At 40.6% G+C, this 18,848-nt stretch overlaps 1 protein-coding gene across 1 annotated transcript; it reads right to left on the reverse strand.

Annotated features, from left to right (window-relative positions):
* Positions 1-2,742: 2,742 nt before the first annotated feature.
* ca5a (carbonic anhydrase Va) lies at positions 2,743-17,552 on the reverse strand. The gene is made up of 7 exons (XM_053318976.1): positions 17,057-17,552; positions 12,340-12,537; positions 11,213-11,331; positions 8,528-8,623; positions 8,247-8,309; positions 7,096-7,254; positions 2,743-6,307 (listed from the first exon to the last, which is right to left on the reverse strand). The coding sequence occupies exons 1-7, from the start codon at positions 17,196-17,198 to the stop codon at positions 6,137-6,139; spliced, it is 948 nt and encodes a 315-aa protein (XP_053174951.1). The 5' UTR covers positions 17,199-17,552; the 3' UTR covers positions 2,743-6,136.
* Positions 17,553-18,848: the final 1,296 nt, after the last annotated feature.

An 18,848-nucleotide genomic window follows, 5' to 3' on the forward strand; every position in this document is an offset into this window, starting at 1 on the left:
CAAAGGTCCTTTACTGGAGTTGAACCAGGGACGTTGCATGTGACGTTGATAATGTGGCATGAGCGGTAACCACATGGCAACCAAAGCACTCTTTCAGATGAAAGTTTTGACTGGTTCTGCACATCTTACTGCCAAAACCCTTTGACTGAAACCTCCTTGAAGAAGTTAATTTACTGACAATTTTCTGTTGATCCAGCCGATTTTGATGGATAAGGCTAGTGATCTCATGAAAAGACCAAAACCAACAGTGAACTTAGTCTACTAACAAGTATTGTTTGCGTAGCCAAAGCCTGATATTTGTTATCCATTTGTTGTCCAAAAACAATTTAAAAATACATCAGAGAGACGCATATTAACTGTGATGTTCCTTTATTAGCCTACTATGAGCACACAGATGGATTCTGAAAAAACTACAAATTTAGGTATTTGCTAGCCTAGCAACAATAAGGCTAGAAACAACTCATAATGCAACATTCTCTACATTCAAAAATAATATCAGATGTTGTGATGGTGAGATTGCCTAGTCCTTGAATAGATGACCCCCACTTCTTCAAAGGATAATCGGCAGAATGAAACTCTGTCTTTCATTCAGGCCAATACAGATATCACTGGAGTACAAAACGTGTATTAATCCGCAGCTGAATATAGTCCCCAAGAATTGCGCTATTTCCTCATGTTTGATTAATGTTTGCTAAAAGCTACACTGTCCAGCTGTTTTAGAAAATTATTCAGCCTTTTTTTTTTAACATCATAACAATATATTTATGACTTGTTTTAATGATTTACTACATTTTACTACAGTAGTGGCTTACATTCCCATGGGCTTGAGGTTGAGTACCGTAGACAGAGTAGGGAACTTAAATGTATTGCTAGACAGACTCGGCTAGACAAGCACACTGTTTGGGGTTTTTTTTGTTGGATTTATTGGCAATAAGAAACCATTTCCTTTCTTAATTCATTATGTGTTGTCAAATTTTGTTTTTGTACAACAGCCAGATGTTAAGGCACCAAAGCTGGAGGATGTTTCGGGAAGCAGAAAACTGCCCTGTTAGCAGTTATTAAAGCTATGATCATCTCAAACAGGACACAGATAAACATATGTGTTGGCCAAGTTTCCGAGAATGTCAACTCAGCAACGTGTTCAGTTTCCTTCCAGATGTCCTTAACATCAGCATAAAACAACCCAGAGTGTGCTATATGTGCAGTGAAATTACTAGATTTCATTCAAGTGTTATAACATGTTTGCATAATGACCTGCTACAAAGACACAATGAAGTCACACACACATACTGTACAGTTCAAAGCTTAGGGGTCTCCAGTCAGTCTGTACAGATTCATACAATCAAGGGAAGCTCAGTAGAGACTGACTGGTGTGTCCCTGTAGACCCAGGCCCCTCTCCCCTTCAAACAAGCACAATAAACACCCCTAGAGGTCAGCTTCAATCGCCATCTCTTTGGTTTGAATAAGGTGGAGAACCATATCACACCCAACCACAGTAACACTGTGTAACGGAGTGTAAACATCCCACCCATTGGACCCCAGGCGTCTGGGTGGGGGCCATTAAACATCCCTCTCTATGTCAGGGGGCTTCAAAGGTATCAGAGGGGATGGGGTGGGGGGGGGGGGGGGCTTGATAGAGAAAGGCAGTTTTTTATTTTGAAACTCTGTCCTGTCCTGGTTCAGGTTTAGAGAGAAGTTGGGTCAGGGGGATATGCTGGAAGAACAATGGACTCATAGTTTCATTTCTTAGAAAATCTAGGTCAGTTTGTAAAACATTGTCCCCATTTTGGTATTTACTTCTGAGTTTTGTCAGGCTTTGCTGTTTTATAGCGTTTTATCAAAATGGATTTAATGAATATTAAATTCTAAATGCATGTTTGCATTTACACCCTCCATGTTAGGACTTCAGTAGATGCGCCTTTGGCAGCAGTTATAAGCTTGAATCTGTGTGGATGGGTCAATATAAGCTTTACACATCTGGACACTGAAATGTTGCAAAACTCAAAATTGATGGCCTTTGACTCTGCCACTCCCTTGTACTTCGGTATGTAGTTTTGCTGGGGAGAAAATCTCTTCAGTGGCAGGTTTCTTTCAGACTGGAGCAGGTTTTCCATTTCTTTTGCTGTATTTATTTCCCCCCTGATCTGGTGGTAACATGCTTCATGGTAGGGATGCTGATGGCCAAAAGGCTCAATTTTGGTCTCATCGTAGGTGACTTCAGAGTCGCCTACATGCCCTCTGACAAACTGTCCTCACTCACTAGTCTCATTTTTTCATGCTCACTGTTCTTGATGAAAGCTTTTTGTTCGTAGATTTACATTTGTTTCCTACTCTAATGTATAAGGATCGATATAACTGGACTCCACCAAATGAAATATAAATATACCTTTATTTGTAATGAAGGTAATTTCCATTCTGTTGAATACTTAACTACATAAATTGCCTACTACTAAATTAAATTAAATCATATTACAGTATATGTGATGTGCTATTGTGTGTAGCTTTGTATTCTGCATGTGTCCTGTGTGGTTTTTTGTCTTTGTACTGTTTGTTATTGTGCTGTTAAATGTTTTAATATTGGCCTACTGAAGAGACTGCAGATGGTACGGTCCATCACATACTAAACTGTGTAGTTAACACTGTGCATGGTCCCAATAAACAATTTATATATACATACAAAGATGTTTACTTTGTTTATTGGGGCACACACACACACACAAAAACCCAGATATACATTCTTTTTACATCACATGACTTTATTTATGTACACAACCTATTATTATGTCAGTTTCTTTAAAATCATCTTTGCATCTACATCATATAATCAACACACTCTATTTTTTTCAACTGTTTTTTTTCTACATTCCCCTACAGAGCAGGGGTCTCTGGAAGCAAAACACTTCCCGGTTGCACATCTGGATGGGGGCCTATAAAGAGGCATCCAGGTGGAGCAAGGCATGCTGGGAGGGGAGATGGACCTAGTGGAGCCCCCACAGGACAGGAATGTTAGCTGCCCACTGAACAAATAAACAGCTATAATAAAGTACTGCATACGGTGTACAACACGCATGCACACACACACACACACACACAAAAATAGACGTTCAATGAGCCTGGGGCTAACACACACCTGCTAAAACAGCACATGGGGACACAGAAGGCGATGATGAAAAACATCATGAAGAAAATACAGCATGGTGACAACATTCTGAATTATTATATTAAACCTTTAGAAAGATTGTGAGTTCCTGAAGGTGCAGTGGCATGCAACATCATCTCCATTTTTTAACAATCTATGAAGAAAATCACCTTCACTGGATTTCTGATGCTGTATCACTGATATAAACGTTAACACAGAAGAAAATTTAGACAAAACATTTACCACAGATTTAACATTTGTATTGGTATATATAATTACATTCATTAAAATTAAAACAAAAGGGCATTTAAAAAAAAAAAGAAGCTGAACATGAATAAAACGTCATGAAAGATGAAGGCAAGTCATGGTGTATGATTCAAATACATCAAATACAGCTGTACAAGATGAAGGCAGTACTGGGTCCCTTGTCTCCATGTGGTTTTTAAAAAAATATACATCAAACATAAATTCTCGATTGCATTATCTGTTTTCATAAAGCGAGCATGCCACATTCCCAGACGTCCGCGCAAAAAAATCCTGACTGCTTTTCAAAGAATCTTCTGGAACCTGCCACCTGCGGCCCCTCTCGCTGTTTATGTAGCCAGCCTGCAGCCTTCGCGACACGTTAACGTCACTGGGTGCGCTTCACTTTAAGTGTCACATCTTTTCAGTACGCGTCCAGTTAGTCTATTCGGTGCGTGGCTTCATGCTAAGGCCTCAACTGGAGAGGAGCTACTGATGTGTGCCTCTGTGCGCGTGTGTGGGGGGGGTGGAGGGCCAGTTTGGACGGTTGCTTTTGTTACTGAGAGATTAGAAAGACAACCGTGACCTCTCACCCCTGCTCTATGGTCAGTGGGATATACATGCTCTTTGATGTGCTTTTTATGGTTTTTAGTGCAATTGTAGTTAAAGCAAGAGATGTGAAATTAGGCTGATGAACTGGTTATGCTTTCTTTCCTCTTCTACTTTCCATCACTCTCACTTACTTTCCTCTTATCTTTCTTTCTCTTCCCAAAAATGCTGCAGAGTGAGCTTCACACCTTCGAGCCATGTCTGCTGGGTGTGTGCTGAAACGAGCACAATGCCAGACTTTTGTTATATGATGCGAGGTTGCCTGGTCTTGCTCTTAATTTGCGACATCTGCAACTGAGGCGGCGTCTGCAGTGTTGTCGTAATAAATCCTGAATAAAGTTCAAAATGTAGACAGAGACAGAGGAGCGCTTGATTTATCTCCAGTTTAGAGATTTTAAAGCTCTGGATAAGTAGATCAAGTGCACTTTAGAGCAAGTAGCTGAAATAGTGGAAGCAGGCAGGCTGATATAAAAGGCTGCTGTGTAGTTGTCAGTTGGTCCCACTGTGTCAACTGTCTATACTTTAATGTATGTATCTACCGCAGCTATTAATGGTAGTGTCCTTTGTGAATTTCAACGTAACATTTGTAATTCTTTTAACCATTTTTTCCCCCTGAACCCAAAACAGCTGATTTTAGTTTGTCCTATCCTATGTTACTTTGATTCATTTTAGTAATTTCCACAAAGATATACAAACGTGATTGGACAGAAAACTGACAAAACAGACAAGACGAACGAAGACGGCAGAAGCTTCTCGATATCTGATTCGATTAGTCGACCTGGATGTTAAAGCGGGTCCAGGTTCGCCTGATTCCTGAGCTGACTGAGCTGAAGCACAGCAGCGTGATGATAAAAAGGAACTCTGCTGCTGTTGCTGCTCTACTTTTACTCGCTGATTCACTTCTGTCAAAAGAAGACGAACGAGGTGAAGTAAACATGCGCTCAGCCTCCACTGTTACTGTGAGCTGACATCATCTGCTGTGTTTGAACTGCAGCTCTAGAGAACAGGTGTGGAACATGCTCAGTTTGTGTTGGGGTGGGGAACTACCAACAGTAGTGAGTCTCACACAGACAACATGTAAGGCACTGTGGTTATGATACATGAGAATGAAGTAAGACAGAGTTATGGAAGAAGAACTGCTCCTTTCAATCAGAATAGTCCTAAAATACTACAGTTTCTGCATGTTTGTGCGTAATAGTAACATGTAGATTCAAGGCTGAATAGAGTTTGTTTACTGTGAAAAAAACAGTAAAGAAACTCTAAAAAACAAATGCAATAAAACATATTGAATGTCGTGTGTATTGTAAAATGTAAAATCTCTTTGTAACAGATTGAGAAAACATACATTCTGCTCATTTTAATAACATACTGATGACTCAATCAGCCATTTACCTAACAAGCATCCGTAAAAGATTTTAAAAGTGACATTGTGGTATAAAAAGCTTGATATTTGATACATATATATGTATGTATTGTATCTCATCTGGAGAGTGTCTTTCCAGATGAGAACTCCAGTCTGTTAAATCTCCTGGGAGTCGTGCTGTAAACTGGTAGCAGCTCCAGCCTCCTTATATGGATAAAACCATCACCAGCGGGAAGTACCAACTGTGGCCTGCACACAGTACAACTGAGTTTACACCTTCTGCTCAGCGCTCACTTTTTTTCTCCTTTCTTTTTTTCCTTGAGCTGCAGGTGCAAACTCACGTACAATAACTCAATAAATTGTAGATTTAGAATAAATATAATTCATGTTAATTAAAAATCAGTAAAACTACATATTTTCCCCACGGCAACCATCCCTTATTGCTTATTGGTCAGTCACAACAAAAACTGATAATTAATAAAATAATTAAAATCTCAACTAAGCAGAAAAAGACGTCTCCTAACAACATCCATGTAAAACTGTTAACTGTCATTTTGGTGTTAGAGGAGCAGTGCTGAGAGTAACTGAAGCTCCTCAGAGGAATCGTTATCATTACTGGAAAATATGTTCTCAGCTTAAATGTTTCAAATCTGCAATGTTGAAAGAAATGAGAAGATTCTGGAGAGTTTGGTTACACGCAGTAAACCGTACTGTTGGTGTTTGTGTGAGGGTGGTCGTGGTGTGGGAGGATGTGTGTGTACTGGTTCTGGTTCTGGCGCTGTCAGTGGGTGTGCTTGTCGGCTTCGGCTGACGGCGCCTCCTGCAGGAAGGGGGTGAAGGAGGAGCGGACGGTGCGACCCCGGAGAGGCTGCTGCACGCGGAAGTTGTTCACCATGCTCTTCTGTACCTCCTCCTCAGCCGAGGTGAACAGAAGGCTCCGGAAGACTGCCAGCTGAAGGGGAGAGAGTCTTAAGTCTTAAAACAGGCTCATAAATAAACTTGCATACTCTTCATACTGACTATGAAAAATGTGCTTTAAATGTAAATAATGGAGGCTGAAATCCACGGTTTGTTGATGTGAAGCTTATATGAGGCTGCAGCAGTCTGAGTCTGTCACATCAAGTGGATATCTGACACATTTACAGTCTTTTAAGCATCAAATTCCCTCTTAGTGTTTCCCTGTTGAGCTGTGGTGGAAGTATAGTAACAAAAAGAGGGACTTTGGCACCAAAAAGACTAACATTGAAACATATCTACTTAATTTGACTCATTAGGAAACTGAAGCTAGGACTGTGGATTTTGTCCTCCATCACTAACATTGTAAGTGTATTATGAAGGGATCTTCTAATGGTCAGTATGAACAAGAGGAATGATTACAGCAATAAACAGAGCTTCACAGGAACATTAGACCATCATCTAGTAACCACACAGATGATGGGAAGAGATGCATCAGTGTCTGTCCTCATCTGTCAACACGGCAGTATTTGGAGCAGCAATGCCAAGTGAAAGATGAAAATCTATCCCAGTTTCTTACCAGTGGAAAAGGCGAGTAGAATGATGAAATTATTTAGCTGACTGTGTCATTTTCAGAAAGGCGTTTATGCCCTATTTTGATCAAATAAGGTGCAAAATGAAGTTGACTACAGTAGTAATGGCTGCAGTTGGTGATGTTCTTTTTAAGAAGATGATGAAACATGAAAGCCAAATTACACACCCACACACACACACACACATACACACCTGGTCATGGCTGACTTCTATGTGCTGCTTCATAATGATCCAGCTGACGGACTCTGTCAGAGGAGGTGTGGTCAGAGAGCCGTGGTAGGTCCAGTAGTCGTCGGTGTTGGCGGGTAACAGGCAGGCGGGATCGAATCTGGTAAACTCGACGACACTGTCCTGCAGACACGGAGAGAGACAAACAATCAGGAACAACACACACACACACTGTCAGTTCAGCTGCCTGTGAGAGGAATTCAGCTTTATGCTAAAGCCTAGACACGAGCAGGACCGAGGCAGAAACCTGTTACAATGTGGATGCAAGGTTAATTAAAAATGTGCTGATGCAAATTGAATTAGAAGTCAGTATAACCTAATAAATCTATGAATTCATGTATTTTTCTGCTGTCATCTTTCTGGACAAACAGCAACCATATCATCCATTTTTATTAACAAGCCGTATGGTAGCAATGGTTTTACAGAAGGCCCAACTATGACCTCAGTTCAGTCACATTCAAATGGTACAACCACCAGTACAAAACTAGACATTAATATGTTTTAATGAGAGCTTTTTATAACTTTTAAGAGTAACTGATATGACGTACTGTGCCCTCGTTAAACCCACAGATGTGCAAATAAAATAAAGTAGCACATTCTTGACCAATAATGTGTGTAAAACAGACGTAGGTTTGATTTCCTGTACTTCAAAGTCTCAATTTATGTAGTACGTCATTTCCTGTAAATATTACATGTGCTCTTTAATCCGTTGCTGATATGATTTAATCTAATTTCTTCACATGCAGTGGACACAAAAACAGGAATGTGTTTTAAATGTTTGTTCCAGATTTAGCTGCTGGGACTATTTAATGAAAGAAGCTCATTGTCACTTGTGATGCCTGGGAGAGAGACCAGTCTGATGAGTCCTGTAGTGCTTCTGCTGAGCCACTAGAGAGCGTTACTACCTACCTTCTGCTGAAGTGCTGCCCCCGTTCATTACCAGACTTTGAATGGACTCAGTGAAGCACATTTTAACAAGGGTCAATATATAGTATTTGGTTGCTGGACTGGAGAACATTTCACAGACGTTACACATCATCTTAACATTGTGGTGTGTGTGTGTGTGTGTGTGTGTGTGTGTGTGTGTGTGTGTGTGTTTGTATATGTGGACTAACCTTGTGTCTGATTGCAGGCAGAGCGTCTACCAGTTTCTGGAGCCCCTCGTGTCTCTTCCCCACCTACACAAGGATTAGACATTAATCTGGATTGGAGCCACAGTGCAAACCCGCATATGCTGCATAAAGCACGTAACATATACAGCAAGCTTCCTCACACATGCAGGTCTGATAAACAAAATGCAGAACTCATATCATTGTTTCCCCTGTGCTTATTTCAGAGATTTCAAAGTGTATGTATATGTGTGTGTGTGTGTGTGTGTGTGTGTGTGTGTGTGTACCTTAAGAAAGACTCCAATCACAGCCAGCCCATTGTCCTCCATCACTGCCTCCTCAAACAGACTGTACTTGTCAGAGTTCCAGTGGACCAAGTGGAGCTGAGAAACACACACAGTATGTAAACACATCATGAGCTTGTGTGGAAGCCAGTGAGTGTAATCTATAACCTTGATCTTTTTAATCCCTGCAGGCCTGATCCCAAACCCACCCTGTGTCCTCCAAATGACACTCTAATTCTTCTTCTTCTTCTCTACCTTCTTTGCTTGTTCACTGACTTATTTTAAATCTGCATCATGAATGAATTTTATTATATTCATAGAAGATCGAATAAACACAGTTCAAGCAATGGCAGTGCTAAAGTAATTGTAGATTAAGTAACGTGTACTGAAATTGTGGGAAACCATATGTTTAAACACACACACACACACACACACACACACACACACACACACACACAGAGGCCATTCACATGCACAGATGGAACAAAGTTGCCAGTCAGGACTGTAATTTGATCCTCGGCACGCGCACGCACACACACACACACACACACACACACACACACACAAAGACTGCTGAGTGATGAGAAACAACCATGACGTGAACACATTCCCAGCACCGCCAATAAGGGTTTGGCAGAGGACATACATTGCAGACACACACACACACACACACACACACACAGATAGTGAGTTAGTGGAACTTCCCATTACATAATTGTGCTTAAGCTGATGGAAAAACACGAAAATAGATGTTCTGTGGTCCCACCTGCTGCCACACACACACTTAATGTTTGAATTTGGTTTTATTGACACAAAGTTGAAGTGAAAAACAGGCATACGTCTGCAGGCTGAATTGAAGCTTGTGGCTGCAGATGTATGTCTGATAGCAGCGATACAGCCAACAGAGGAGGAGGAGGAGGAGGAGGAGTATCGCTAACACAGTTTGATAAAAGCACTCGTGCACAACACTTGATACCATCAGTATTTTTCCATGCATTTCAAAGGGGCGGAGGGGCATGAATAGAAGAAAAGTGTCTGTGAACTAAGTCAACATTTACACTGTTCAGATGGTGCAAAGTTGGATTTTGTTCTTTTAACCTTTAAGAAAATGTGGTCTTGTGGAAAGTCACTGCAGATTAAGTGTGAATTAAGGCTGGCTTGTGCTGCATATCTGACTTTTTCCATTCAGTGAGACTGCATCAGACGCTCCCCTATATGGTATAAAACATTACCTAAATATTGTCTTGTCTTTTAGTCACTTCAATCACACCAATCTTTTAGGAAAGATATTAGTACAGAAGTCTTCCATGGCCTGAAACACATTTATATATTCATACTTCACTTCATACTTTACTACTTTCTGTGGTGTAGTGTTTATGTGACTGTCTATTGCTGCAGCAACCCAATATCAGCATGGGAATTCATTATCTTGCCCAGGCATGTTTTAAGATAAATAAAAATACTCTGCTCTGATAATCATTACTGTCTCATCTGATTTCAGTTACTAGGGATGCATGATATTGGATTCGTTTTGCTGATATCCAATATTTTCTATTTTCCATAGATTTTTGGCCAATATTGTTAAATGCACTTTTTTTTACCACCTAACTGAGGAGACTACTATACATGCAATTATAGATTTCACTAAGGAAACACCTAAGAAGCTCAGGAAGCTCAGCAATAATAACTTTAATGAACTTGCAGAGCAGGTGGAGCAGTACAGTTTATAAAACAGACAGGATTATGGGTAGAATTTAATCTCTGGTGCACACTCTGAAACAGAAAGTGGAATCATTTAATACGCTTGTTTCCAACCTCCGTTATAAAGCAAAAAGAAGAAGTCTTTTTTCTAAATCAGAGTAGTACATCCTGTCAGTCGAGCGGTTTCCTATCTGTGCAGCCAAACACAGCAGCTCCTCTGCAGACTGTTTCACCCTGACGATCCTGCTGCTTCCGTTGTAGGCTCCACTTCACTCAGCTGCTTCTTCTCTGCTTTAACCGGAATAACCAACTGGGTCTTGGTGCTCCGGTTTGGATCCACACAGAGAGCCGGGGCTAGCTGAGGGGATGTGGGGAAGTGTTAGCTGCAGCATTGCTGGAGGAAAGCACAGCCAGCTATCCCCGGCTCTCTGTGTGGATGCAACCAGAGTACAGAGTACCAGTTTGTTATTCAGGTTAAAGTGGGAGGAAGCAGCGGGTCTGGTGGGCAGCTGAGTAAAGTGGAGCCTGTGGAGGAAGCAGCGAGGCTGTCAGGGTGAAACAGTTTGATGGGAAGCACAGGCAGGAGGCGAAAAGGCAAAAAAAGAGGTCACATCAGCAGAAATGTTTCTTTCAGGCCGATGCTGATAATTCATTTGAAAGCTTTTATGGACAGATACTGATGACTTGCTGATATTGCGTCCTTATTGATGACCTTAAATCCTTAAATTGACATCTACTCCTTCTCTCTCATTGAAAAATCAACAATGTATGAAAATGTAAAAGTAAATTTCTGATTTTCACTGCTGGATACAAGACATCTGCTAATTCACTATAAAGTTAATTAACAGTGTTTGTGCACTGCAGCCTTCAAGCTTCCACATCACACTTGTATGAGCCTCAAATGTGATAACAGTCTTCTAAAAACACATTTCCCAAAGGTGTCATGTGATATGTTTGTGTTTGCATGCTACAGGACAGACGTGGTACCTCTGCAGGAAACAGCCTCCTGTCCAAGGTGTGCTCAGACCCCCAGGCGTTGTTCTCCCCCCAGTGGAAGTGGAACTGACACAGTCTGAATTTGTCTTGCAGGGGTCCACCTTTCAGCGCTACAACCGAGGAAGGGAAAAAGACAAACAAAGAAACACATCTATAACTGTCAAGCATTTGTTCTGGAACCACACAAAGGAGGAAATGACCCCCCCACACACACACACATACACACGTACACACACACACGTACACACACGTACACACACGTACACACACGTACACACACACACACACACACACACACACACACACACACACACACACAAACACACAAACACAAACACAAAGGACATCTGCTGAGGAACAGGTTATGCTGTAGTGACACTGACGCAGAAACATCCAGGAAACATTATCTTTAGTGTGCACAATTAACCAGAAGGCAATGACTTTTTATTGCTCCTCTTAGCTGCTTATCAATGTCAGCAGTGCTATTAACAGATAATAAGAATATACTGCATCAAAACATGCTGGAGTCAATAAAGAATCAACTTTTAATACCTGCTGTCATTCTAAGATCCCTCCATTGTTTCTGTGTTTATACTGGTGGTAACAGAATACTGTGTAAAGCTGTTTGTGTTCTCTCAGCACCGCACTGAGCTCATAATGGAAAAAACTGAGAGCATGCCATGGTTGTGAAATTGCCTCTAAAACCATTATACCCAAATAAGATAAAAATATGTCTATATTTAGGAGTTGCAGTGGTTTGCAAAAGTAGCTGTGTTTTTTTTAGTGCGGCCCTGGTAATTACACCAAAAGTCTGTAGTTAGGTCACATGACAGTCAGCAGATCCACGTGGCGGTTGTGGTTTTCAGTGTAGCATTGATTACTGGCCTTTCCTCCACACTGAGGGCTCATAAAGGAGGTGGTGTAGGAGGAGATTATCCCCTTGTGTAGATCTAAACATGCATTCCTCTGTTTGTGAGGTCCTGTCAATGTAATCTGATTTTTTTTTTTTTAAGGGGGGAAAACTGCTGAGTTGCTCTAAATCTACCAACATGACTCTTAATGTGAAACTGAGATGGAACAAATCGTGAAATGAATGACAAAAGAGTCTGTGGACTTACTGGACTTGTCTGATGTGTCGTCGTACTCCACCAGGAAGGAGTAGCCGTTGTTCCAGATCTGCTGGCAGGTTTGGGGGTCGTAGTCGGTGACCAGGGGCTTGAGCTGTGTATCCAAGACGCTCTTCCGCACCACGATGTCAATGGGAGACTGACGGTCGCCTCCGGGTACCGCCAGGGGTCCCTGCCACATGGGATGCACTGGAAGAGGAAGAGGGGAGAAGAGATGAAGGAGATTTAAAAAGTTAGAAAAATCACAATAGAAAACGAAACAAAAGTCGTAGCGTCTGAAGGTCAAATGAGGAGAAAATGCTGACACCTACTTTTCATGTTGTACTCTGCTGCTTCCTTCATTTTTAAACAGTCCATTTTGAAAAAAAAATCAAAGTTGCTTCATAAGAAATGAATCAAACTTGAGTGAGAGTGCTAGATGGACACACACACACACACAGACACACACACACACAAACAAACAGGCACACAATCCACGTCTGTCTCTCTGGAGTGACTGAATGAAAAAAGGAGTAAGTGAGCAATAGTACTTCCTTCTAGTCCGCTTAGTTTCTTTTTCCTTTCCTTAAAGGAAATTACAAAATAAAAAAAAAGAGAAGTGGGCCGGCTGTACAGAAAGTGACACGCGGAATGTCCTGGCACGCCCCCAGCTCTCTCCTCCACAGCGGGAGAATCAGACCAGGACCTCTTGCGCTGGTCAAAATCGGCAGCTCGGGCCAACGTCTGTGGAGGGACCTGACTTCTAATTACCCAAAACTAAACTCTTACTTCCTCGTTCTCTTGAAAGTCACCCAAATGCTAAAAAAAAAAATAAGTCGACTTTAACTGCACACATAAAAAAATGTTTATAAAAATCTCTTTCCACACTCAGATCTACAGGAAAGACGTCTCTTTCCTGTGAAGCCGTCAGAGAGCACAAAAGGCAGCGCGGTCTGTTGTTTTCCCTCTCTATTCATCAAGCACGGGGCTTAAAGCTTTCCGCTGAGAGCAAAGCTTGAACAGGTCTGACTGGGAGATGACCTTCATCTTCATCAGATTTCAGCGACTCCTCCTGGGGGAGCTGGCCAGCCTGACTCTGTTGTTGCTCATTGCTCAACTGTCAGCTGGGAAGCTGTTCTGAGCTGCCCTGACTCACACTGAGGTTGCTTCTGAGTCTCAAACCAGGAACTGATAAGAGTGTGTGAAGAGGTCTGGAAATGCTGGCTGTGTTTTCTGGTTTTCAAATGCAAAATGCGTGTGTGTGTGTATGTGTGTGTGGGGTTTGAAACTCCCCAATCTGGCACAGGTTGGACTCCAGCAGCAAATATCCATCCTGCACCTTTTCACTGATTTTACTAACAATGAAAGCTTTAAGGAGTGCTCATATGAACACTGACATGTTTACTGTTGGCTGTAATAAGTCCTTTAACAGGTGTGTTTTCAGTGTAAGTGATGCAAAGAGAGAATCTAAAGTTCATCAGTTTAACTTCACTCAGACAGATCAAACATCTTACAACACCACAGCCTTTTATTGTTAGAAAGTCTTTCTTTGTGTCACTAATCCTCTGCTGCAGCTCAACAAGGAAATGCTGACTAAGGAAAAACTAAGGAATTCAGCACTACAGAGACAAGAACTTTCTAAGAAATCCACTTTATCTCACTCAAACCACACAGGCTGTCACTTTTTATTCAATGTTCAAACATGACATGAAAAAAATCTTATTCAACTATAAGTAACCCATTCAAATCTAAAAATATCACCTGTAGCGCATTAGACTGGTTTGGTTTGTTTTGTTCTTTGCCATCTCATCCAGCAGTGGGCGCTCTAAAAGTTTTGCAGGTTATAGTATGTCCCCTTTTGACCCATCTGTACATTAAGCTGATGATATGTATTGTTTGGAAAATGGATGACTTGCAGAGCAGCCGCCTTGAAGGGATAGTTATGACCCCAAGTCATCTGAAAAGCAGTGTGTGGGAATATGTTGGGTTGTACACTTTCTTATATACAGTCTATGGTTGTACACTGTGGATGGTAAGGTACAGGTAAATAATGTTAAATCGTCTGAGGCTCTAATTTAGCAGCTTCTGGGACTGGGCAATAGCTCAACTTCATAAATATGATAGGTTATTAGTAGTAGAAGGAACTGGATGTTGTTATGGTCATGTATGAAACTATCCTTTAAAAATCTGACACTACACATAAATAATAATGAATCAAAATTAGGACTGGGTATTGGTACTCTATACCTTTAAAAGTATCGACTGAAATAAATCAATACCAAGAAGTATTAAAATGTCTCCCATCAAACGATACCTGCAATCCATCCTTTTAGCACCTAGAGCTAGAAAATATGATATTTATATGGACTTGCTCACAGTCAATCAATGCAAGCTCCAAAGGTTTGAAGCATTTTGAGCATTTTTCCTCTTAAGTATTCTGTAAGGAGACAGTCATCACACTTTCATGACTTTTATTTGCCAGAGTATAACACACATCCACACATACATGGATTTATACGTGTGTGTGATGTGTGCTGTGACCCACATGCTGATTTTGAGCATTTCTGTATTTAATAAATATGAATAATTTGAAGACTTTCAAAATGCATTTGTGTAAAAATCACAATGTGTAGGAGTGGTGGCACTTCATTCAATTTAATACTTCTGTTCACATGATGGATATTGAATAAAGGACTCAATAGGTATCGTTATCACTTTAAGAGTTGGATTGGTACTGATATTGTTATTTTTTGTTACTTTATGGAAAATAATTCATTTTTGTGTTGTGTTGAAAGGCTGGATGATAAATGTAAGACATGATGAAAAAGAACTATATTAAAACACTAGTACATGCTTTGGAAATTGGTTGACAATTATGTAAATACAGTATGGTTCACAGCAAATTGGCTAAAACATGCAGAGTCAGTATCATGGTACTTAAAAGGACTACTCAGCATTTTCACTGCGACTACTGTCCACTGATCCAAACAAGACGTGGATCTCTCACCCAGTTAAGGCTGAAACTACCTGCATGTTCAGATAAACCCAGGAGTAAGAAGAACACTGTGTATTTCTATCATTTAGGTTAATTGTCTCTTCAGAGGATGATTCAAGTTTATTACACCTTGGAAGTTGTTTCTGTAGGTGCGGCCATGATAAGACTGGATTTACAACCTCATCGTAACAACAACAACGTCTGCCAGGGTGAGAAACACGAGTGGGCAGAACATCCACATGACCTAAATCAGTTTATTTGGAGGTAAAACGCAAAGCGAGCACACCTGAAATGTTGAAATGGGTCAAAGTTGAAACAAGACGTCAATAAACTGTGATGAATGTTTAGCTGATCCATTTCACTGTTTGTCTCTAATTTGGAGGTCAGTTAACTATCTATATGGTTCATCTTTGCTGCCCCAGTTGGCTTATTTTAACAATGTGGCTGCAGTTTTAAGCTTGCGACTATTAACTTGTTATTACAACCAACAGAAATGGCCAATCCTAGAAAACAGGATGTTGTAATAGTTGGTTTAGTTGCAACAAACTCATTATTATGATGGCATGTTGGGCAAAAGTAGAAATGTGTTTTTGCCACTGGCTTGACAAGAAACACAATTTCTTAGAGACCACGTCAAAGCCAAACCAGAAGCCCTTTTCAGAAAAGCCCTGACCAGCTGGTCCTGAACAACGAGCTTGTTAAAGTTAAATATGAACTCTTTATTGACATAGAAGTCGTGTGGCATTGAGCGACTTCTCCACTCACGACAGCATTATGCCTGTGGCCTTGCGGTTGTGTTTGACATGAGATGCTTAACAAGACGCGGCTTCGGGCTGATGGGTGTGGTGAGGAAGCTGTTGGGACTCGTCGGGCGAGTTCGAGCATCTTGAATATCCAGTTTGCATTTTAAATGAAAGACAATGACTCATAGAAAGTTTAAAAAGGGAATAAATTCCTTTGAGGTGGTGCACAACCTGTTTATCAACTGCACAGTGAAGAATATGGATAAGATTAATCATTTGGAGGCATTTTGTAAGAATAAATGCTAAAAAAAATCTGGTTCCACCCTCTTAAATATGAACATTTTCTAGTTTCTTTAGTCCTTTGATAGTCAACTGAATATATTAGGGTGCATCTTGGGTTGTGGGAGATAGTGATCAATCAACTAATCAAACAATAGAGAAAAAGAGTGACAAGATAACAATCGTGCACCATCTATCACATGCAGAAATTGTGCATTTGCAAGCATGACACTACATATATGCATTGAGTGAACATACAGACTGCTATGTAGGTCAAAGGGTTTGTAGGGCCCCTATATGGTGCAGTGATCAGGAAGATCAATATGTTCCTGGAAAACCTGGAGCTGGTGGTCTGTCTCAAACACAGCGCCATCTACAGAGAAGTATTTACTCCATCTCCAGCGGTGGGAAAAGTCCAGTCCGAGCTTTCCGGTGCTCGCAGTGCACGTTTTTCAGATGACAACAAAAGTGACCATTAAAGCGATGCTGCTGTGTGACCCACAATGAATGGCTTCAGGGGCCACAATGAAGACCCAGAACCCCCCCACCCACCGACATGCTGATACACACACATACACACTGTCATGTTTGACATTCAAAAGTGCTCTTTGAAGCTGTGAGACAATGAGCAGCTGTGTGGACGCGCTAGAAAGACAGCAGGCATTGTGTTACAGCTTAATGCACGTCTAAGTGAAATGAGTGGTGTACTTACTCTGAGATAGCACATATTTGCTGGAGCACGCCGTGAGGTTGCATCTCCTGACGGGCGTTACTCGGTGACTCTTGGCGTGTCTTACGAGCTGTCGGTGTAGCTGAGAAGCCAGGGGTCTCATTACCGATGACAAAGTCACCATATTTGATGAAGCTAACGTTTCCGGAGTCGAAAAAAGCAGCTACAAAATGCCTTCAGCGTCGTCGGAGCTGTTATATTTTGGAGCTAACGCGGTGAGCTAACAGTCATTTAAACTCTAGTAAAAAGTTAGCACTCGGCGCACAGCCACTTCAAAAGGTAAACTAACCGCTGGCTGCTTGTTCTTGTTTTTTTGCCCTCCTACCGTTTGACAGGGGGCGGGGGAAAGGGCAGGCTTTCGATTGACATACATTCAAAACGTGGCCCCGGAAAAGCTACAACAGTTTTTTACTGGAGCTAAAGCGTCAGTTTGAACCCCGGTTAAACAGTACCGGCCCGGACACTCGGTGACTGATAAGATACAGCTGCCGTTAGAAAAGTGTTTGCTCCGCAGCACGGGAGGGGGAGGGGGAGGAGGGGGCGCACTGTGGACCAATCAGCGCTTTCCTCTGAGGGGCGTTAGCAACAAAAACATACGGTAACCTGAACGCATCACAGAGTATGTATGTCACAAGATACGGTATGTGTCCATATGTCTGTATGTTATATTAATAATACAATATATAGTAATCCTGTAATAATGATGGAAATAAATAAAAAAATCAGTGTAGCTCATTAAATCCTTAATAGTAGACACTTTACAACTGTCTATTGATGTCCTCAATTACTATATAATGACAGTTTTGTTACAATTTGTACTTTTTCCTCTTAATATCCAATGTTTACATTTTTTCCCCAAAGTATTTTATTTGTTTGCTTTTTTCCCTGTAAATCATTTATGAACCCTGCATTTAGGTAGCAATCAGTGGTGCAATAAATATTTAGATTGTCTACTTAAGTAAAATAAAAAACACACGTTATATTGTATATGTTATATATAATGCTATATATAGCATTATAAATAATGTAAGTTGTAGCTGCACATTTCATTTCAATAAAATCTCATCTTATACAATTTTTTTATTTCAGTAAAAGATGCTTTAATATACAAGCAGCATTTAAACATTGCAGCCATTAGGGAGGCATACATTTAAACACTGTTTGGTAGCTTGATCTTTTAAAATGTATAATATTTTATAAACTGAACATATGATGTGTGTGTAAAATGTTAATCTGCAAAGTTACATGTAACTAAAGCAGTCAAATAAGTGTGTGTAGTGGAGTAAAAATGTATGAAATGAAGTGAAGTAAGAGTATACATTTATAAAGCATGACATGGAAATAATAGTCAATTAAAGTACGAGTACTCAATTAACAAGTAAATGTACCCAGTTAAATTTGACTAATAACTGCATTAAATACATTTATTTGTGGTATTACAATATATTCTTTATAGAATATATATCTTTACTCCAGAGCAAAGAACATTATCACCACTACTTTGACCTTCAGGTGGTAGAGGTCTATAAAAACATGCACCAACAGACTCTTGAACAGTTTCTTTCCCAAAGCCATTCAGACTACCAATAAACACACAGTGACTCTGCAACCCACTTTAAAAACGCCATTTATATATCTGTGCAATATACTACTGCAATATTTTACAGACTCTTGCACTCACAGTGTGTGTTGCTGAATGTATGTACATTGTATTTTAAGTAAAGTGCCAATAAAGGCATCTTATCTTATTAGGATAAAATATGATGACACAGAA

Source organism: Scomber japonicus, chromosome 5 (assembly GCF_027409825.1).
Source record: "Scomber japonicus isolate fScoJap1 chromosome 5, fScoJap1.pri, whole genome shotgun sequence".
Taxonomy (NCBI): domain Eukaryota; kingdom Metazoa; phylum Chordata; class Actinopteri; order Scombriformes; family Scombridae; genus Scomber; species Scomber japonicus.

Coding starts and splice junctions, on each gene's coding strand:
- ca5a (XM_053318976.1), bottom strand. CDS start 17,198: ATGGTGACTTTGTCATCGGTAATGAGACCCCTGGCTTCTCAGCTACAC. Junction 11,332..12,339: donor CGACACATCAGACAAGTCCA/GTAAGTCCACAG, acceptor CCTCGGTTGTAG/CGCTGAAAGGTGGACCCCTG. Junction 8,310..8,527: donor TGATTGGAGTCTTTCTTAAG/GTACACACACAC, acceptor ATCCTTGTGTAG/GTGGGGAAGAGACACGAGGG.